General features: G+C 41.4%; 1 protein-coding gene across 1 annotated transcript in view; it reads right to left on the reverse strand.

The window, feature by feature from the left end:
* Positions 1-442: 442 nt before the first annotated feature.
* The window catches only part of LOC147179599 (uncharacterized), a 50797-nt gene continuing 27827 nt past the window's right edge, over positions 443-23412 (reverse strand). The window contains 19 exon segments of the mRNA XM_086067906.1: positions 443-4578; positions 4580-5080; positions 5861-6024; positions 8194-8286; positions 8359-8594; positions 8821-9161; positions 9240-9334; positions 11669-11915; positions 12889-14150; positions 15075-15227; positions 15316-15364; positions 15445-15546; positions 16219-16335; positions 16423-16558; positions 17656-17699; positions 17933-20719; positions 22578-22739; positions 22939-23054; positions 23139-23412. The exon segment at positions 23139-23412 is cut by the window's right edge and continues 18 nt beyond it. Coding sequence (XP_085924032.1) covers positions 4540-4578; positions 4580-5080; positions 5861-6024; positions 8194-8286; positions 8359-8594; positions 8821-9161; positions 9240-9334; positions 11669-11915; positions 12889-14150; positions 15075-15227; positions 15316-15364; positions 15445-15546; positions 16219-16335; positions 16423-16558; positions 17656-17699; positions 17933-20719; positions 22578-22739; positions 22939-23054; positions 23139-23412 — 6918 coding nt within the window. The 3' untranslated portion in view covers positions 443-4539.

A 23412-nucleotide genomic window follows, 5' to 3' on the forward strand; every position in this document is an offset into this window, starting at 1 on the left:
CATGTAGGATCTTCCACAGTACACTACGTAACATTGCAACATTTTTGCATTGTAGTATTTTTCAAGAAATGTGGTAATATTTCCCAAAATAATCTTTTTGGAATGATAAAACTAAAAAGATACAAAATAGGTAGAACTTTTTACCCCAAAAGTTGTGCTATCTTTCCATTGTAGCAAAATATTTCATTTAAAAACATTGGAACTGCACTCTATAGCAGTGCAGTTCAAAAATATATTTAATTTAATACATCAGTCAAACGTTCACAGTATACTGCACATTTTGAAATCTAAAAAAGAGAAAACATTCTTGTTTTGTTTATAAGATCAAACCCGAACACTGCCTGAAGACAGATGGGATAGGCTCCATGGATGTAATGATGCCACAATAGTTAGTTGTGCATGTCCGGTACATTTTATGCATGTATATTAACACGGAGAAGAATGTGGATGTTTGACATCGTTTATTTGGATTAGTTACAAAACATAAATAAAACCAAAAGTTGATTGTGTTACAATGTACAGAGGGCAAATCACGAGCAACATACTTGTAAGGACTTCCCAAATGTGTTTCTTTGTCATTGGTTCTCAGTCATGCATTAAAGGGACTCCTTTGACTTTTATTGCATCCATTCGTAAATTGAATCAAGCCTGCAATAGATGATTGTGTTTAAACAGAAATAAAGTTAGACGAGCAAATATTTTCTGTCTCAGGACACAAAGATGCATTTAAAAAACCAGGGCAAGTCCCATAGAAACAAGTATGAGAACCAGCTTTTTGATTTATGAGGATCACAGTATTACAATGAAACATCTCCAATTCAAAATACAAAAATAATATATCTTTTTTTGTTTTTGTTTTTTTGGTAACACAAAGCCAGCTCCACATCATACAATGCGATAATCAAGCTTTTAGTCAAAAAGTTAGTATCAGACATGACAGCAAAGGATGCAAAAAAATCACTGGTAAACTCGAAGTGATGCCAAAAGTAACCCAACTCTTTCATCTTCTGAATGTTTTACCTCAGATGCAATACACAAAGTCCGGAACCACTGCAAATATGTATCATCCCGTATGGCTGAACGATCTGCTAAAACAGTCCAGTGTCTGCTTGCATACTGGAATACAGAGCTTGCCTGCATAGCATGAAGTACTGCAGTTGTCTTTCATTAACATTTTGCAGTGTGTATTCACAACATGAATTGTCCACAGATTAGTTTATGACAGTTTGCGGTCTTTTAAAAAAAAAGGGGGGGGGGGAGACGTTATTTCCCGCCTGCAGTCGGTTGAGTAATCTTCAAGAGGCTCATTTGAACGTATGAATGATTTAATGCGAGTCAAACAGAAAAACAGAACTTACACACTGAAAAATGCAAAAAGGCAAAATGGGCCGATCAAAAATAGTTGCTCAGGTCACAAGAGCTTGGCAGTTTAAGTGTTTGCACGTACTCCTCAGGACATCGCCACAATAATTGATTTTATGTAGAAGGAAATTTCTCTGCTGTAGGTTTGCTCGAACAAGCCAATTAATTTAATTAGTTAGGTTGCAGATTTGAAAATGTACAATATTGAAAATGTACAATTTTGCAGACACTCAATTAAGAATACTCACATATCATGTCATCAAATTTAAGAGCTACATGTTCTACTTTCAAAATTTAACACATTTTAAAACATTCCCACCCCTACCAAATATGGTCCATTTTTTAAACAAATTGATACTATTGGTCCGTGCCCATGTCATCTGTTATTTTTTACATTATAGGAAGCAATTTAAAATCTTCAAAACAGAGAACAAAATTCTTACCTCTCTGGTTTCAGAAAATACTGCATCTTCCTCACTACGCACGAGCCGTGCGGCATTATGTCGCAAGTCTATAATGAGTGAAATGGTTAGTTTGTTTTGTGGTTGGGCTTGCATTTTTGGATGTGGGCAGCTGGCACTGGCGATGTTCACTATTGAAATCAATGACAGAGTAATAGATTTGAGGTGCTTGTGGTATTTGGTAACCGGACAATGACGATATGCTGTACAGGTGCACTTACATGATGCTTTCCCGAACGGATAAAACAAAGCAGAGATGTCACACATTGACATGAAATTTTACACACAAAAGCAGTATTGAACACCTCAAGTAACATGAACTTGGGGGGGGTATTATTTACATGTAGTTAACCGTATTTTTTGGGCATTAAGTCACACTTTTCTTTTTCATATTTTGGCTGGTCGTGAGACTTATGCTCAGATGCGACTTGTACATATCAAAATTACTGCTTGGACTGGCACCCAAAATCCCCGTTGTGTTGACGTTCTTTTGGCTGTTGGCAAATACTTTTGGTGCATTCCTACTGGTGGCCACCTGCACCAAAAAGTATTTGCCAACCGTTGAAATAAAGTAGAAGAAGAAGAAAGGAAGAAGAAGAAAAAGTAGTAGTGGTAGTAGTATTGGCAATAAATGTGCTAGCTTAGCATGTGGCTTCATTATGCCACAATAACACAAAAAAAAAGAAAAAAAGTGCAATAACCGACCAAGATTCTGCCTTTGGCCACATGCGGCATTCTAGTTAAGATAAGCAATTTTAAACAAAAAATAAAAACGTTTCTGTAGTTAGAAGTAGAAGTTTTTATCCAACCAGAACTTATTAGTTGTCTTCTACAACGGCACTCCTTCTTTGGGGCACTCAGAATAACCGAACGGCAAATTAGTGCATGGCTCGGTGTTTCCGTAGGACTGGAATGAAGTAGTGCGTGTGCTAAGAGCTGATTTTTGAACGCATCCATGATTAGGGAATGGGGATTTGGGGTGCAAGTACAAGTGCTGCTATTTTTCATCTTGGTTTTCTTAACTCATTCCCTCCCAGCCATTTTCACTGAAGCAACCCCCTTCGCTCCCAGCTCTTTTACTGGATTTTGACTGATTTTGCAAGGCCCACAGAATATTGTGTTCTATTGCTATAAAAACAAGGAACCCAAAAGAAAGATTAGACTCTCTTCTTTCATCAGGAAAAAAGTACATTTCTATCTGTTTCCATTTTGCAGCAATTAGCATTAGAATATAGCTAAGTTTTATCATTATTCACAAAACTTTTTAAAACAGTGGGGGAAATCGCTTTTTGCAACATGGCCCTGGTTGATCTTTTATACTTTTCTGCCACCTGCTGGCCGTGTTTGTAATAACTACAATTTCTTCAAACATTGTCTTCAGTTAAGAGGCTGCATCAAAGCCTTCTGTATGCTAGAAAATGTATAAATACGTCTTTGGAAGCATGGTAATATTTAAAATTGAACGTATTTAAACGTTTTTGGGAGCAAATGAGTTCATATAAATCTCCCCAAAAATGTGACTTATACTCCGGAGCGACTTATAGTCAGGAAAATACGGTATTTCATTTTTAGACTTGAGCCATTTATTGTTTGAAAGTTTGTGGTTTATTGAGTACCAGATTGGCGCTGGGATTAATGAACCATACAGCAGAAATCCTTCATGGTTGCTTTTGGCAAATCAGAATAATCCATCTTGAAATTAAGTCTATTCTTGAAGCAGCTAACTTTTTAATGGTGCAGTGAAGCCGCTTGTGCTTGAAGCCAACCGTTTGGAAAGTTTCATCACTTCGCTTATAGAAAAATATTTTATGACATTACACACAAATCATTACAATACATGCTGATCAGTTTCCATGATCATTACTAATTGCACTTTTAAAATTGATAGTCCTTTCACTGCAAGCATTGACAACTGGAAACGAAACTTAACATATATTTTGTCTGGTGTTTCGGTAAGTCAATGTTTGTCGGGGATATGTCGCAAACTCTCTGTACACAAACACACTCACTCATATGAAAAACAAGACCCACACGTGCCGCTATTCACAAAGCTCAGGTGCCGAGTTCAATGTCACCTTCAATCTGTACATACTCGAGCCTCGCATAACTCATATTCATACCCCTCATTATCCTTTTTCAGTTTAACATCGTCGTGCTTAAAATGATCTAGACTGGATTTACAATGCAGGTCCGAGCGCCCACTTCAGAATTAAGGGCCAAATTAGCCAATACAAGATTTAAAAAATAAAATAAAACCTAGGGCAGCAACAACACACAGGTCAACAACAACAATAAATACTGTACAAGTAACACAAACAATAAATATATTACATAAGATTTTTTTTTAGCTGGTCTAAACTGATTCATCCAGTCATTGGTTTCAATGCAAATGACCTCCATGTGACTCATCTGATTTCTGTTGGCAATTATTTTCCTTATTTAATGTTTATTTAATGATCTATGTTTATATTCAAGTGTTTTCATATTGTTGGGTACGCATATACAGTTGATACTATCAATATCAGTAACTATAAATATTTTTAAAGGGGCGGTTCATGTCCTTTTTTTTGCTCGGTTCCTATCATCTGCAATTAGCAGAAGAATACTGTAGTGTAAATCCAGCCTAATACTCCAAATGGATCTATGCTACTTCCTGCTCCAAATCATTTACTCTTTTTCTGGCACATTTTTTTTCACAATTACACCAACCTTGGTTTCATTTCTGTCCCAGAGGAAGTGTGGAGGCGGGGAGTGTCTGCTGGGTGATTATTTTTGGCACTGGAAGGTACAGCAGCTTTCAGACAGGATGAGGAGGAGCAGCAGGTTGAAGATGAGGAGGGACAAGTGCAAAATGCCCCCTCAGCAGCAACGCTGCTGTCCACGTGCGCAGGTGGCGCAGACACAGCTGAGGCCGCCGGAGACACGGCGGTGCGGGAAGGCAGCGGCGGTTGGCTTTGATACGACGAGCCGGGCAGCTGGACGACGGCCGGCGCCTGCGCTTGGGATGGCGGCCGTACGGGGGCTTGCGCCCGGGGCTGATGCTGTCCATGCTGGCACAGCGGGGCCTGCTGAAAGGTCATCTGCTGCTGGAGGTGTAAACTGGGCTGAATTTGTGGCACTTGGGCTGTGTGCGCTTGCGGCGGGGACCCGGAGGAAATGGACAGGCTCGCCCCACCTGGATTGTGGGGAGGGTCTGCCACAGGCAAGCTGGCAGCAGGCGCAAGTGGGACCAACGGAAACCAACCTGGTGGAGCCACCTGTACAGAAACAGGTACAACTTGCGGTAACGTTGGTGTGCCAAAGCAAGCATCCTTCTTCTAGTGTACATTATGTAAGGCTGCACAATTAATCAAATTTTAATCGTGATCACGATTTTGGCACAATTAAATTAACCTGATTGTCAGTAATATTTACATTTAAAATGGGAGTACCGTATGTACTCAAACGCTTTCTCACTGTTTTAGCCGTCCACCAAGGGTCGAATGTATTATTCAAGAAGATGCTTAAATAACACGTGAACACCCTGCACTGGGAGCCTAAAGTCTCTCAGCGGATTGATGTGAGAGTCATGTTGAGAAAAGAAAGTACATCTAAAATTGGAGCTAGTGCCTTGAAAGTGAAGCACTCTGTAATGGCAAATGTTTGTTTACATTTATTTTAGTTTTATTAATTATTCATCATTTATTCCAGTTTAATTTTGAGCTGAAAAGTGTTTACAAATAATAATAATAATAATAATAATAATAATAATAACAGCAAAAGTAAATGCAATAAATACATATTATTTAACATAAATAATTGTATATCAATAAATCATTTACCATAAATATAGACAAAAAAACAATTGTGAGCATTATTTTGGTATAACTGCATACATTATTCAACTGATTTTTACTGTATACAGGAAAAAAAACAAAACAAGGAACAACAGAACCTATTACGGGCAAATACTCACTTTGTAAATGATGGCTGTAATGAGAATGACTACGGAACCATTGTATTGATTATGTGCGAGCGTGTGTGTGCGTTGGTGATACCTCAGTTGGTTGGGTCCAGCCTCCCAACTCCTGCACCTGCTGAATGTGCTTGATCTGATTGAGAGAAGGCTTGGGCACGCTCTGGCCCAGTGCCTCCTTAGTCCAATTATCAACCAACTTGTGCAGTTCATCTGTGAAGGTGCTCTTCCTGGCAGGGCTTTGATCTGCACAACAAATGCAGCATACATAGAGTTTCACGACCGAACCATTTAAACCTTCACACTCGTAGATGGTCCCAGTGGACATGACATATTTGCGTGTCTAAACCACTCAAAGGCACAATGGATGATGTCAACACTTCTGGTTCATGATTGGATCTAAACTAATCAATCACAATCGTAACTTGATTTGCATGATGTTAATGTTAAAAATGTTGCATATAAGCTTGGTGATTTTACAACACATTACAGCCATATTATCCTGGCGTCCACTATAACAACTAAAAACACGAGATACCCCCCCCCCCCAAATTTGTTCCCCCCCCCATGTTGTTCTTATGTGGGAAAAAGAGTCAAAATTAGCAAAAAATAATAATTTTGCATTAACAGAGTTGCGCTCTCTAAAAGCGCATCTGTAGTGCATGTGTCACCAACTTGCAATTTTGCAGCTCCTTCTGACCTTCTCTGTACTTCTCTATCAACATCCTCAAAAATAAAACTGCTAGAAATTCAAAAAAGGGCCCAAAATTCGCCCCAAAAAAGGGGTGGATTTTGACGCGTATCGAAAAAAGGAAAATGCAAATTTTGGCGATGGAAACAGGTTTTGCGAGCAACCGCTGCCAAGACCGGATACACGTCGCACGTTTTGACCAGATATTACGTCCCACGTACGTTTGTAGTCCCAAAACAATGTCGGACGATAAAGTAAGGTATGTTTGGGGGGAACGACAAGACAGAAATCTTTTTGGAATTAATTAAAGAAGCAAATATTAATGCTATTTTAGATGGAGAACAGCAAAGAAACGCTATGGTTTATCAAGAATTACAAAAGCAAACTCATACGACGTTGTCTCACGGGGCAGTTGCTTCCTGTTCTTCTTCTTTTAAATTACTGGTGGATCACATCTCTATGGTGTATACTGCCACCTACAGCCTCTCAATATTCGTAAACGAAGAACAGATGGAAACGGGCAACGTCACATGTCCGTTTTGCGCATTTTCAGTAAATTTGCTTAAAATATTTAAAACAATTGGATGGAAACCTGACTAATGAGACGCACTATTTCCAGCGTGTATGTGGTCTGTTCTAAAAATAGCTCACCAGTGATGGGACACTGACTTGCTAAGAAGAATTAAAAGAAGAAAAATGTCATTACATATATATATTTTTTTTTACTTATGGTACACGTTTCTTAATTTAACAAATACCATGGCGAGCCATTGGAGCCAAAAGTTGAAGCTGCAATATGGAACTTTTTCCCCCAAAATAACTTTACAATAAGCTTTTTATTTGACCATTTATGAGTGAAATGCCTTCTAATTAGTAGATTAACACCTTAGCTGTTCACAATGGGTACTCCTGCAAGTCTCTGGCCAATAGTTTTCAGACTGGATTTGGGTTAGAATTTCCCGCGCCTTTTGTGCGGATGTGACGTAATGTCCGTGGTGTGTATGTGAAGAACGGTGTGTGCAGTTTCATTTTTCGTCATCAGGTGGTAGTAGTGATTCAAAATGGAATATTCTACGTTCAGTAGCTTTAAGGAGACAAAATTGTCGCCTAGGAGCAACATCATCTGAAGGTGCTTTTCTATTGGCTGCTGCTCGATGATGTCACTTCTGCATGACACACTTTCAAACATGCTTATTCCGGTTAATATAATATATAATATAATAAATGTATTTAAAAGCATCCCCAAAGGCTCATGTATTAAATTAATTACCAAAGACTATACATATAGTTTTAGTAAGCATAAAATGGAGTTAAGTTTTTTTTTGTTAGTTTTCATTAACTAAAATAACCTTGCTCCAGACACAGTATGACATATGTCAATATTTATTATCAGGATTAGTGATACACTTAGCTGTTAACACTCAACAAACGACTCCAAAAAAATCTTCTAAATAATTGTTCCGATAAATTAATTTCATACTCTTAAGTTTAAGTTTTTAGAGATGTGAATGTACTTTTTGTGTGTTGATTTTATTTTTTGAGTTTTAAATGTACTTTTTTGTGTTATGATTAGTGAAAATGTATTTTTGCCACTCCAATATGCATTGTGACTAAGCAAGATTGTGTGACTTAACTTAAGACTTGCTTAAAATTTGTAATGACTTGACCCGAAATTTGGTGGCGACTGTTTTCCCCACAGTAAATTGACACTTGGACATCCATACCTCTTTTGTGAGGCAGTGAGGAGTGATGCTCTGAGCTGCAGTGAGGCACTCCACTCTGTTCCGTACCCGAAAAACTGCTCGACTGCTGGAATCCTGAACAAGGAGTACAATAAATAACTACACAGGGAAAACCAAAAGAAATTCTGACCATAGCGATTTATCTACCAGCATGTGTGACTCCATTGTTATCCATGTGAGAGTGAGGTCGGGGCCGGAGTTTGATCTTGGCTGGCCTGGGTCTTCGAGGAGAGAGGAGCGGGTGCGCTGAGGGAAGGGCGGGGCTCCGAGACAAGCAAGCAGGAAGACTTTGCCTTTGGTCTTTTTGGGAACGAAGCTGTCTGTACAGTTCTTGTAGCTCTCGGTTCTGCTGGGCCTGAAGTGACACCACTTCTTTGATGTGCCTGAGTGTTCAAATCACAATTAATGTGTTGTTAGATATTTATAGTTTGCCATATGTCATTGGCGACTGGTGTGTGTTTTGTTGTTTTACATTTGGATGGTAATAAAGCTAAAATGTTTAAGTAATGCACACAAACATGTACAGTGGAATGCTTGACACATGTTGGTCCGGAGAAATAAATGTAAATTGTAAAAGGAGGGTTAAGTGAAAAGATTGTTCCGAATTACTTCTCTCTCAGCTGGTGCAGTTCTTTTCTCAGGTCTTCATCCTCCAACTCACTCCCATCGTTGTCATCATCGCTGCTATCTACGGGGGAGTGGCTATGCCCGTGAGCTCGAGAAAGATGGGCCATCGCTGGCGTCCTCCTACTCTCATCTTTCTCGCCCTCCTTTGCCCGAGATCTCCTCTTCTCTCTGAGCAGAACAGGAGACACCGGGGAGCTGTCCGTCTGCCCCAACTCATCCTGAGTCTCCGCCTTTGTAACGGAGAAGCGTCCCACTTTCCTGTGAGTGCTGCCACGGCCCGACGACGCATCCTTCGGCAGGGAGGACTGAGGCACTGGGGTCACCTGTTGAAAGCAGGCGAGGGAAACGTCAGCCTTACGTTCCTTGTCCAAACAAAACAAAAGTTGAGGTCCAATCCATACATGGAATCGTCCTTTGCACGACTGAGTGTGACGCGGGGCCACCTCCTTCACCTCTTTGAACGACTGACTGCCAGACCGTCCATCTGATAATGAGACTGGGGTGATAACCAAAAGGGACAACAGGGAGCGAGAGACACACAGATACATAAATATGCAAAACGCACAGACGACACAGAAACATGTCCATGAGAGATGACATACAGATACACGCAGACAAACACGGAACACAAACATACATTTGTGTTAAAAATCCATCCACAAAGTCACACGATTCATTTGTAACATACAGTACATGGGTTGCATAAAGTTTTGTGAAATGAGTATTGAAAAAAATGCTATAACAGTAAAATGATGTAATGTCCATGCAGGCGAGGAGCTGGTGGTTAATGGCTAATCAAAAGCACAATTACAATGAAAACATCAAAAATAAACTGTGATAAAAAATCTTTCTTATGAACAGCTATCCCATGTGCAACACAACCTGGCAAAATCTTATGTTGGTCTCGGCTTCAAAATGCTTTTTTAATATCTAGTGTGTTGTGTTTCTTTCCAGACTGCTCATTTAAAAAAAAAAAAAAGAAGGTTATTGTCCATCATTACCGACACCAAAAACAATAATGATCTTGTCTCAAATCTACTCACAAATGAAAATGTGGGCCAGTTTAAAGGGAGACTTACTCTGCTTTCTGAATAGCCATCTAATGCAAGAGAAAACTGATTCTCCCACTCTACGTCCCGGGCATAGATACAAGATATATTTGTAATGAATAAATAATTAAGTGAGTGATCTCTCGCGGCTTGGCAATAAAGATTAGCAATTCAGCGTGACTTGAGAATGCATGATACTTTCTGTACAGTGCCCTTTGGTGGTGGTGAGCTGTGAGGGATGCTGGGCAGTGCCTGTGGACTTGGGATGGTGTCAAATGAAGGGACATGTCCTGGCCACTGGTACTACACTCCCCCACCCTGCTCTACTCTCCACTGATCTCGCCATGCGGGTGAGTAACCCATGCAATAGGAAAAATTGGTAAGAAAATTAAATTGAGCACAAAGGAAAAGGGGGGGGGGGGGAACATCATCAATAATGTCAGCACTGATAATAGAATTAGAATTAGGACGCAGTAAACCCCTGCTATTCGCCGGAAATAGGGACTAGTGAATAGTGAGTAGTTGAACCATAAATATACAACAAAATATGATACCAAAACATTTGATTTTGAAAATACTCTCCTTTACTGGTGCCTTGAGACATAAGTGACCTGACTTACAAGTTTTCCACACAATTTTTTTCTATTTGATGAGTGAGCAAAAATTTGAGATGCAGTGAGATATGGCAAGTGAACTCAACTTATTGCTCGTGAATCTGGTGGTCAGTGGTTGTGTTACTTTGGCTGCTAAATGCAATCTTTCTTGACAGTTCAACAGCTGTATGCAAGTCAATACACTCAATCGATACGCCAACTTCCTATAGCTTTGATATTTGGAAACGCACCGCCAGAAACAATCAACTTGAGTTCAGTCTGATTGCAGCATAAGACAATTACCAGTGTAGTTAAAATAACCAAATAGCCTTAGGTAAGTCCATTAAGCCTAATGCCAACAAACAACATAGACGGGATAACAAAGAGCATACATTTTGCTGTGTTGTACTTGTAAATTGTAACCCTTTAAGCAACAGATGTTTGAATCCAAACGGTGGAGCAAATGTAGACAGACAATATTGCCGTACTCACAGGCACATATTCTTTGCGAAAGATGACATTGACTAATATTACTGCAGCTCACTGGATCAGTTGTGAAACTCTTCTTTGTGTGTGTGTGTCTCTGACTGCCCCCAAAAGGCCAAGGCATGTACACCAGAACGAGCAGCACAATGTCCAATGAATTGAAGCAAAAACTGTGACATTCTCTTAAACTCGTATCTCAAGGTAGCACTGTACTTCCTTGATAATTAATACTTTCCTATTAGCCAGCACTTTGGTGCCATCTCGTGGCATTTTGTAGAAAGTGCAACAACAAAAAAGTGAATCATTTTTTCCTCCAGCCAAATTAAAAATAGGTTCCACAAGGAAAAAACTAACAAAAAATAGGTAAATATGTGAATAATGAACCGCCGAATAGCAGGGTTTTCACCACAATGCGGTCACAAAACAATAGTCAAACACGGGGTTATTAATCTATGCAGTTGTAAACATTTAACATCAACACTTCCTGAAAGTTAATTCTCTATGTTAAAACCAGTACTAGATATTAGATTCCATTTACTCACTCACTCACTCACTCACTCACTCACTCACTCACTCACTCACTCACTCACTCACTCACTCACTCACTCACTCACTCACTCACTCACTCACTCACTCACTCACTCACTCACTCACTCACTCACTCACTCAGGGTCTCTCTAAAAATCCCTAAGAGCACGCTACCTTGCTGGACTCTGGGCTTCTTGAACAAGCTGGCGGAATGGCGCAATTTGCATGCCCAGCCTTTGAATTTGCGAGTCCAGGATTTCTTGCTAGAAACAGGATTTCTGATACTAGGACATGTCAGGTTTAGGCCAAAATATCCACCTCCTGCATTATGCTGCTGCGCTCCATGCCGGAGGGGGATCTGCTGGCGGTGGGGCCGCAATGCTTCTCCACTGGTGCTGTTGTCAGAGGGTGGGGGTACAGCCTAAAACAGTTAGGACAATTAAGAACGGCTGCATGGTGTTGAGACATTTTAAAGAGAGACACACACAAACAGGAAACATTTAAATGATGTCATTCAACTTGACATTGACTACATAGTGGCTTTCTTCATATAGTGGCCGGGGGTGTTAAATGACTCAACTGTCGAGAAGACCAGGTGTCTTATCCGCCTTGTTGCCGCAAGGCTCTCATATAGAAACTATTTTGGGAGGGACTTCCTGTGGTAACATATAGTAGCAGTGAGCCATTTGTTTCACTGGCTTTCGTTTATTTGAACTTTTTATTCAATTTCTTTTTTTAAATGAGCATTTTGAGCATTTAAACATTTCTTGGGCACTTGTTGGCGGTTGTACTAAAAAACTAAAAAAGTTGAGTCTGTAGCAACAAGAGCTATATTTTGAGCATTCACCCTGGACGAGGAGACATTGTTGTTAATTGGTACCGTTCCCAGCACCTACCAGGGAATGATGATCACAGAAGGATTAGGCTTAAAATTTCCATTTGAAGTCATGCGATTAATTACGATTCAAATTTTAAATCGCCTGACGCCCCTAATTTTTAACAATCATCTTGTCAGGCGATTGAAATTTTTAATTGTAATTGTAATCGCATGACTTCACTAGTTAACTCACGATTAATCACAAATTTTATATCTGTTCTAAATGTACAATAAAAAAAAAAATCTAGGTTTTCATACTCTTGTTAGCAAAAGTGGGGGAACATTTTCAAACTAATAGAAATAGTTTAAATGAATTTTTGACGTTTATAGCCGTCAATGGCAGTGAATGAGTTAAACTGCATTAATATTGTTTTTTTTCTTTGTTTTTGGGAGCGCAGATGTGGTTATCATGCAGTTTGAAGCAGTGATTTTGATCTGACTATTAGAGTGGAGGCCACTATTTGATGAAACAGTGTAGATGTATGCAAACGTTGATTGATCGGTATTAGTCACTCACGAGGATGGTTGGTTCTCCTGGTACAGGAGGACGCTGTGGCCCAGCAGGGTCATCTTGTTTGGCAGGGAGAAACGATTCAGGGGGTCCGGTGGTGGTGGAAGGGGAAGATGTGCAAAGCTGCTGCACCATCAGAACTTCTGAAGAGTCATCCTCTGCTACTCCGCAGCTCTCAGGGTCAGGGGTGGTGGATGAGGAGGAGGAGGAGGAAGAGGAAGAAGTGGTGGAGGACGAGGAGTGCGGAGATGCATCTGAGACAGAAGCAGGTGGTGGGAAGGACAACGTATGTGGCTCCGATGACTCGTCTCCACCTGCAGATGTGGAGGGAGCTGATGTTGACATCAGCGCTGGCGCAGCTCCACCGGCCGGACCTGCACCGCCGATGCTGTGCTCCTGATACAACAAGTTCCTCAGCTTTTCATCCAATGTCTTCATGCGATTGTCTCCAAATTCTATTTTTGGGGGACCTTCGCTGTCCGACTCGGCCACAGAGGAAGGCTGCGCAGGGGAAGGGGTGAGTGTGTGGGAGAGAGGGAGTAGGGAGGCTTCAGTCGCTCCCAAATGAAGAGGCGGCAATGAAGAATCCGAGGAAGGATGCCACGGCGGCACTGTGTCGTCTGCGATGCTCATCTCTCCTGTGGACACCTCACACTCGGACTGCTGTAGAGAGGATTGTTTGGGAAGTTGAGGCATAACCTGCTGCTGTAGCTGACACTCATGTATCATGTGAGGCGTCATCTGTGAAGTTTGTTGCTGCTGCAAAAACTCCTGTTCCTGCCGTACCTGAATTTGCTCTTGGTACACTTCCTGCGTCTGCTGCACTTGTTGTAGGTGCGGTGCCGCCTGTAGTTGACTTTGCACCTGTTGCTCAAGCTGCAACTGTTGCTGTGCAACCGGAACCTGTTGCTGTGGAGCTGATGAGCCTCCTTGGGAGAGAGTCTGCTGCAGCGGCTCCAAGTCAGCGTGACTTACTGGGACATCAGCCTGAACGTTGGCAGGGGTGAGAGGCACAAAAATAGCAGCAGCGGGGATGGCGGTAAGGTTGGCGGCAGCAGGTACTGCCGTGGTAATCGGCACACTGGGCCTTTGGTCGACAGACGTGGTGAGGATTGGCAGCTTGAGACCATCTGAAATAGTCTGAGTGCCAGAGGCTTCAAGAACGCTTTCAGGTGCCGTGGCGTGCGAAGTGGGTACAGATGTGGCAGAGGGGGCTAAGACAGCGGACACTCCACTGACGGGTTCGAGACACTGGGAGCTGTCATTTTCTACAAAGCAGGAAAAAGTGGTATCGAACAACCCTTAAGTTTCATAATCGGCGCAAAAAGACAAAACAACAACAACAAAACATTTCCCTTTAAAATCTCTTTGAACAACGTGAAACTTGTACAGTTACCTCAAGCACATGGTTACCAAAAACATACAGTATTTAATAATCTATTACTTAATTCCTTTGTTTTGCGCTGCAATGTGATTGGCCAGTCTGTTTCCCGGATGTGGTTTAACAAAATGACAATTTGGCCAAAGTATCTTGGGGTTTAAAAAAAAACGAATAATCAATATTGAATCAATTTTGCTTTTCGATATTGATTCATAAAAACATGAATAGATTATTTTAATATCTCTTTTTTCCATTAATTCATAGGAAAATAACATTTTAAAGGCCTTTTTTTTTTATCTTACTGTTCACGTGAATTTTAAAGTACGTCCTTACATTTGTGAACGACCTGACTTATTGCATTTTAAGACAATTAAGAATGTTTTAAATTTATATTTACAATTATTGAATTAGAATTATGAAAATATTTTACATCTCATCCTTGCTGATGTTAATGTTTGTGTAACACTGCGGTCATTATAACACGTGTTACTTTCATTAATAAACTAAATAATTTAACCAGTAAAACTCAGCTGCGTCCACAAAAATGCATTTGTTTAATGTTTGTGGAGTTTTTATCATGTCCTTGATATTTAAAAATTGATGTTCCATAATTAATCAATATCGGATAGAAGTGAAGTGAATACAATCTAATCAGGAAAAAAATCTAAACCGAATCAAGCTGTACTCTTGTGAATAGCAATCGAATCGATTGAGGAAATTAGAATTGATACCCAGCCCTAGTTTTAAAGTTATGCTTTCACTTTGAGATGTAATACAAAACCAATATTTTGCAAATGACGCTTGAGCTCACCTTTGTCTGATTTCGGGGGTGGGAGTGTCCTTGCTTCTCCGGTGGGAGGTGTCGTGGCAGTCCCCTGGCTAGAAAGAGAATCTCTGTGTCGAATGGTCTGGTTGATAAAGAAACGCCAGCGTCCCACTGGAGACGAGTGCGGGATGGAGTCAGCTGAGATTTCAAAAACACACATTTTCAGTTTGTTCAGCAGTGCAACATTACCGGGAAGGAAAAACTGAAACGATTATTATAAACGTACTCGTAAAGCTTGTGGGAGTGCTGACTTGTAACTGATCTGTAGAGCCAGTCTAATTGGGAAACAAGTAAATGAACATCAGAAATCAAACACAAATTGTACAGGCGATATTGAACGCAGAAATTGACATACAAGTGAATGTGTTCGAAGTATTTCCTGTGCTTTCACAATTATGTCTTTGAGCATTTCAACAAACTTCTCTTTTTCCACATCAAGAACAAAGACTCCCTCCACCTGGAAACAAAATACAACACAACCAAATCATTAAAGATGTGAACAGTAACAAACGAGTCCTTGCACACCTAATTTTATTGCGAATGCTCCCAACGATCATCAAACTTTGATGCCATGCTCCACCCACATTAGGTGACTTGGCCAAAGAGCTTCGCAATTTAGCATCACACAATTCTCTTGGGATGACCAAGGACACGCTGGAGAGACTCTCTCCCAGTTGGCCTGCGAACGTCTTGGGATTTCCCCGGAAGAGGTTGAACAAATAGCCTGGGAGAGCGGAGTCTGGGCTTCCCCGCTAAAGATGCTAACCCAGATAAGCAGAAGAAAACAGATGCATCTCGCTTGGAAACCCGCTTCCAATTGGGTCTCATTTAGGCCAATTCCCTGTAAGTCACCCACAAAGAAAAACCTCTTCTTGTGTGTCCTGTTATTAGACATTCCCATCAAATTTTGTGTCACTCAGTAAAACTGATGACTGGGGATAATTTTTTTTCAAACCTGTCTAATATTGGGATGTGTTTGTGACCCTTTAAATACATATACTTGATCCGGGTTACACACACATACAACATTTGTTTTGCCTTTGTATTTGTATATCAGATTCTTAAGTACTTACAATGAATTATTGTACAGAAATATTGCAGGCAATGCTGCTCTGCATGAGCAATTTACCATATAATCTGCAATGTCCTCTGGTGCATCTCCCTCCATATCAAATTTAAAGGTCACCATTTTGTTACTATGTGTCTCCAACTGGCACTCCACCATATTGTCACCACTGCCCGACACCTAGGGAAGAACAATGGAAAAAAAAAACCTTCATGCAAATTCATTATTGGATTTATAAATTGTTAATGTGTTGTTGTGAATCTTCACCTGAAGCATACTCAGTTGAAACTGATGTGAAACCTTCTCGGGTCTCAGAGAAGACGCTCTCCTCTGGCCCTTTACTTTTTCTAATTTGCCATTGTCCAAGAGCAAAACAGCTTCTTCTCCATTTGTTGGCACAGACCTGTGGGTGGCAGGGTATACAATTGTATTTTTTTTGTACATGAGAAGTCCCAAGAAGGTAGACATTGCATAGGCAAATACATGAAAAACTAATACAGTGCTTCCTTAAGATACAAGTTTGTGACCATGCTCGTAACTCAAAACACACCTCTAAATTCATAATTTTAATGAATGGAATGGCATTAATTAGTGCCCACCTCCCACTAAAAAACAAAAACAAACAAAAAAAATAACACAAACATATTTTATAAAAAACAAAGTAATGTCATAATTAAACAGAATGTTAACCATTAAACAGTTTTTTACTTCAATACAAGGGACATTGTGGTGCTCCTTCTGGCGTGTGAGCCTTGGCCACCTAGGGGCAGTATAATACATAGAGACGCGTGAAGAAGAGTTTTACAACTGACAGAATTACCTGCAGTAACATTGATTTACACTAACCTTCTTCCCATAGGATAAATATATGCCGTCCAACACCGAATCTGATCACATGGATTAGCTACACGTTTTTCAATTTTAGATCTGATTACTAACAAGCCCATCAATGTTGTTTAGCATGTTTTGTTAACATTAAGCTATACTGACTTGATTTGGTTGTTTTAAATACACATGTAATTCTTTGTTTTATATTTAGTTTGATTTTCGAACTTCTGCTAGTTCAAAAGGGCTTCGCCACCATACAGCACTTGTAACTCAAATTCAAATATAAGTCAAAGCAAAAATATGGCTGAATGATGGCTCGTATTTCAGCTCGTAAATGAGGTCACTCATATCTCAAGGCACCACTGGATTTGCTAGTAAGAAAAAAACGCTACATATATCAAATGCTACATAGAATACAGAAATATAACAAGCAACCATGCAAATTGAAGTTCCTTTGTCATTGTAAACATAATGCAGATATTTCCACGGTAAATTTGACAGCTGATTTAGCCTGCTCCAAAAATATATCTATTTAAGTAGCAAACGTATAAAGCATTCCATATCAGTTTTAGAAATTCTTTAAGCTATTAAGTTTATACGAACCCTATGTTAGTTTTAAAATACATGATGATTGATGGCCGCAGTGTGAGACACTTGTGAAATCAGACATACCCAGTTGAGGAAGGGCGTTCTGTATTTGACAGGGGTAGACAATCCTGAGGAATACATTGATGTGATAAATATAAACACAAAAAGGCACAGGAAAAGAATAACACAAACAAAATCAGCAATGAATGTAAGTGAAGCGGTGACATACAACTAAAGTACATTTTAGAATGAAAAAGTGTTAGTTTTTAATCAAAACATTTTTTATACTCTCTCACTCATCCCACCAGCATAATTGCTATTAAATCACACAGTCAGCTCAATCCATACATTCTTCCTGTACCTGAGAAATGCCCAGCAGGGAAATGTCACAGTCTTGCAGCGAGGCTTGGGGCAGTTTGGGGACATGACAGTTAAGCGGCTCTATAGCGGTGGCAGGCGGAGGGGAGGCAGGTATAAAGTTGTCTTGCCCTGGTAAGGTGACCTGGGCTGCTGGTGGAGATGGCAGCTCTGGTGCAGGGGTAGCAGGAGCAGGATGGTGGGATGGTAGTGATGACGGGGGAGACGAGGTGTGAGAGGGGCTCAGGGCGACATGGAGAAGAACGGGCGCTTTGGCATGAGGCGCCTGGGTGTGAGAATGAGCCTGCATTTGCATTTGCGTCTGTAATGCTGACTGAGGCTGAATACTGGTTTGTGTGTGAGCGAGCGCAGGCAGTGTGTGCTTGGCCTGGTGCTGCGGGGATGGTACTACACCTGTTGTTCCGCTCTTGCACAAGGATGGGGGGCTTGAATTTTGGGAGTGTTGATCAGCCACATTCCTGGGGGCTACCTGTGATTCGGGATGCGCAGCAGGCTGACTTTGTGCTGGCAGCTCAACCTCATCCCTGCCGATCACGGCCTGACTGAGAGGACATTTTTGCTGGTCCGGGGCCAGGATGGGCTCAATTGGCAACTGGATTACGGAAGGTCTTGGTTGCTGAGTTTGAGAAAGCATCTGTAGATGTGGCTGGAGGATGGGATGAATGACTGAAGAGTTTGCGGTGCTTGCCAACGGCTGCTGTTGTGCCAGGACCACTGGAATATTGATTGCAGTGGTAACAACACACGAAGGATCTACCACAGAATTGAGACTGGCTGTGTTGGTTCCAGCAGACATAGCTACCTGCTGATACTGCAGCACTGGTTGCTGTGTAATATTGATTGCATCATGTCTAAATGGGGGAGATTGGTAGTTATTATGAGGGCCGGACTGAGTGATCAAAAGACTTTGGGCCGGGAGATGAGTATGGCTTGGAGTTTGTTGCTGAAGCTGAGCCTGTAGCATCCCTGGCATTTGAGAATTAGGATGAACAAGAGTCTCGTGCTGCATCTGGCCAGAAACGGAAGTTGTTGGAAGTTGGATAGCAGTTTGGCTTTGTTGGCCCATGACCTGAACGTCAGCAGATGAGTTCTGGTTGTGCGATGGTTGGGACTGACAAACTGCTTGCTGCAAAGGCTGAACCGGAATGATTGGCTGAGAAGACATCTGGTTCATAGTAGAAGTTGTTGGTTCAGGATAAGCACTTAGAATTTTCTGGGCTTGGATGACAATTGGAAGTCGAATTTGTGCCTGCCCTTGAGTTGTTACAACCAAAGGAACAACATGGGAGTCAATCATCATTTGAGCTGCTTGCGCGGTAGACTGTCTTATAAATTGGACCGGCACATGGCTTCGGTTCTGTGTATGCATTTCACTTTGTCCCTGCTGACTGAGCACTTGAACTGGGATAATACCTGATGTCTCGACAGGCTGCATGGCCACGGGGGGCGCCGGAGCAGCACTAAGTGGAACTCCAAGTTGCATTTGAGATTCCCCTGCAAGTGTAACATGCTGAGGCGGAGTTGAGTACGCTTGCTGCTGCAAGATCAGTGTAGCTTGTTGCCCCGTGAGGGGGTTATGAGCTATGAACTGAGTGCTGTTTAGTTGAGGGGCGCATGCCTGAAGCATTTCAGATTGTTTCTGTTGTATTTGCTGCTCACTGCTGCTTTGAAGAGAAGGGACAGCCTCTTGTTTTTCTGTTTGCTTAAATTGAACAATGGCAGCTTGGCACTGTTGCTGCTCTTGAAGTTGTTGCTGCAATAGGGCCTGTTGTTGCAGTCTTTCTGTTTGATGTTGTTGAGGCGAAACCTCTTGTTGCTGGATTTGTTGCGCCACCAGCTGACCCTGTTGCTGCTGCTGTAAGACAAACTGTTGCTGCAGGTGCTGTTGTAAGAGAGCTTGTTGTTGAGGTTCCTGCTGAGTTGGCTGAGGCTGTTGATGCACCACTTGCTGTTGCTTCAGTGAATCTTCGTGTGCTCTCGCCTGGGTATTTTCCATTTGTTGATACAACTGTTTCTGCTGCTGTTGCCCTAAATGGTGTTGTGGAAGTGCTTGCTGCGGCATGGCTTGACACTGCTGTTGAATAATAGCTTGTTGCTGATCCAACAAGTGCTTGTGTACAAGGGCTCGCTGCTGCTCCAGTTGAGCTTGGTGCTGATAAGTTTGATGTTGCTCCAGCCTTAAAACTTGCTGTTGCTGCTGTGGTTGGATGGTGATCTGCTCACAAGGACCCTTCACTGGTTGAAAATGTTCCCCTGGTGGTGGCAACGACAAAGCTGGTTGCTCCATACCTGCACTTGCTGCTTGGTCCTGTGTAGCTGGGGGAAGGGTCTGCTGTACACATATTTGCTGCTGAGGCTCATGTTGATGTTTCAGGACTGCTATAGTTGGAGGGCTCTGGTGAAGCTGCCCTACCAAAGGCTGAGTGATGCTAAAGTGTTGCTCAGGCAGAGCAACCTGGGTCTCCATTTGCTGCTGCTGAAGGCTGGACATCTGGCCACCGAGCCCAATCTGTGGCTGAACGATAGTGTGCAGAGGCTGTGTTTGTTGGGGTGCTGGCTGCTGAATAATGTCAGTGAGCTGCATGGGAGGGGCCTCGGGCTGGGGCTGGTGAGTGAGGGGAACAATAGTCACCACGAGCCCAGCAGGATCACTGAGTGACATGGGTGAAGTGAGAACTTGTGGCGAAACAGAGGTGATGTATGATTGTGAGGGGGCCAGCGATGCTTGGGGGGCAGCGGTTTGAAACGCATCGGATGGGAATGTTTGTGACTGCACAGTGATATGACATAATGATGATTCGTGTTGAAAGAAAGGGGGAGGGGGAGGGAAGAAAGTAGTAAATATTAGGTAAGAAAAAGCTTTGCCATAACAATTAACACATTTGATATCACAGGGTTTCCCCACATTTTTTTTAGAGTGGAGGAACCTCATATGAAACCACTAAAACAGACTAATTGTAGGTTAAAACCCCTTGGGTAGTATTTTATTTTGAAATGGCTTTGTCAGAACCATCAAAAAGCCCAAAACGGGTCACAATACCGCCTAGGGGTATTAACGACATTTTAAACACCCTTTTAAGGCCACTTCAATTTGAGACAACATTCATTAATTTGAGCACTAGCCATGTGCAATATGGACCCAATATTATAACAAAATAGTCATTTTGTGCTAGTATTTTGGATACATTATATACAACTGGGTAAAAAAACTAACATTTGATTGTAGCATTGTAGTTTAATAGAATTTGACTAATTCTTCACAAAGTCCTCCAAAATTCATCAACTGTGTTTAAACCTTTGAACAATGAATTTAAGTGTCATTTGTAAGGCCTTTTTTTAAGGATCTGCAAACACCCTGTAATATATTTCAAATTGCAAAATTCTTAAATTGCATCCCACTAAAGACCTGGGGGAAACCCTGTGCAGCATGCAGTCAGATAGTGTCAGAGGATTATGAAAATGATTTGTGGTTGGGTAAATAGTCATCAAGAAAAAGAGGGGTTGGGTGGGGGACACTATCCATAGCTTGTTTGCATGAACCATGACTTGTTTGGTTCAGTTGAAGCAACTTTCAAACAATTTTATGACAGAAAAATATCTTTACAACATAATATACCAATGACACATCTTTTATTCCTTATAATTAATATAATGTATGATGGACAAAAGAAAAAAAGTCTAGATGTCATCACTTAAAACAAGTACGATTATAGTAGAACAATAATCAGTTGGCGGGGGGGGGGGGGGGGGGGGTCGGGGGTAACGACGACATATTTCACCCACTTCTGTGTGCTTCTGTCTCATGCCTAATCTTTACAAATAATTGGATGATATTTTGTGAGTGGGAAGTGTGAGTTTACTGACCAGGAAAAGTCGGGAGAAAAAATATCTATCCCGACTTAACCGAGTTGTTTTAATCTGACGTAACTCCACAATGGCAATTTAGACAGTGAATGGCAAAACATAATTTACATGATTATAAAAATATGTTTATCTCTATTCATTTGATTAGTTTAGTTGTTCGAAAAGTTCACATAACATAATGTAAATTGTACTGATTGCATGAAAATACGCCGCTATCTCATTGCATGATGTTATTTGGCGAAATGTATGACATGCTTAAAAAGTAATCCATGGATGGATGGATCATAAAGTACACTATGGTGGGAGGTTTGCTGGAAGTCAAAATGCACTTTGAGGGGGGGGGAACAACTTTAATTTATCATGATCAGCAATCGTTGTTGTACATTCGCCTGCAAAACTTTGAGGTCGTAGCTGGTACAATCCGAGTGGGATGATTCTTACTTCCCACTTTTCTGGAATGCAGCATAACAGTGGAAGCAGTGCCCCAAATGCCTCACAGACTTAGAGTAGCAACAGTAACGAAGAAGGGCTAACTTAGAAAGTGTGTGATTGTGTTGTTAATATTAATGCCATATTATATTAAATCCACACATACAGATCATGACAGAATCATGCCATGAAATTGAAGTTGTCACGGTACAAACCCTGATTGACACCACAGTGCATTGCTGTGGGCCACAACTAAAAGTAACTCCTAACTGATTACAAGTTAGTGTTATCATTCCTTTCACCTGAAAATACTGCTGAGGTATACTTAGCGATACCTGTTGAACCATGGCAGTGGGCTGAAGAAAGGTCTGACCAACAGGTGGGCCTCTGCTTTGGCCCATGTTGGACAAACCGACACTCTGGCCAACTGGCAAACTTGGATAACCTCCACTCTCACCAGCTAGGAGCCTCAGAGGATTAGCCAGGATGGCGGTACACTATAGACCAATCAAATGGTAGATGACCAATTAAATTAATAAACAATAGCTATACAGTAAACAGTTAAAATTATTAAAACACATTTTGTAAACATACGATCGAGGCATACTGCAATAAGCGGTGCTGTGATATAACGGGGGCACACTGTTATAATGATATCATGTATGGTTAAGCCAAAATCACGTGTGTTATACATACAGATGTAGTGATGGGCTGAGAAGTCTGGGAGACAGCAAATGATTCCCCTGGCTGGGAGTGTGACTGGCTCTGCCCATAAGCATATGATTCACAGCTGGCAGACCCAAGACTTTCCCCTAACAAGTTAAAAAATTGAGAATGAGAATACATTTAGGATGTCTTTAAAGTCATAATAAACTGTATCATGGTTTGTACTTTACCTGGCAGGCATAGTGTTGCCCCTCTGACAACATGCTGATCCGCTTCAGGCAGGTTGTCAGAGTCCAGCCCTCCTCCTCCAGTTGCTCCACCCCCCAATACTGACGGGCTGGACAGATGGGTGAAGGTGTGGGAAGTTTGAGCGGAGTCGCGTCTTTCTTCAAATCCCTGCTGCTGTTGCTGGAGCAGCTGCTGCTGCCGTCGCTCCCGCGACTTCTTTATCAGATTGACTCTGTCCCGGATTGACTTTCCCACCACCTTGGCATCACTCTCATG

This window comes from Leptonotus elevatus, chromosome 2 (assembly GCF_054856555.1).
Source record: "Leptonotus elevatus isolate MCC_2025b chromosome 2, RoL_Lele_1.0, whole genome shotgun sequence".
NCBI classification, from domain to species: Eukaryota; Metazoa; Chordata; class Actinopteri; order Syngnathiformes; family Syngnathidae; genus Leptonotus; species Leptonotus elevatus.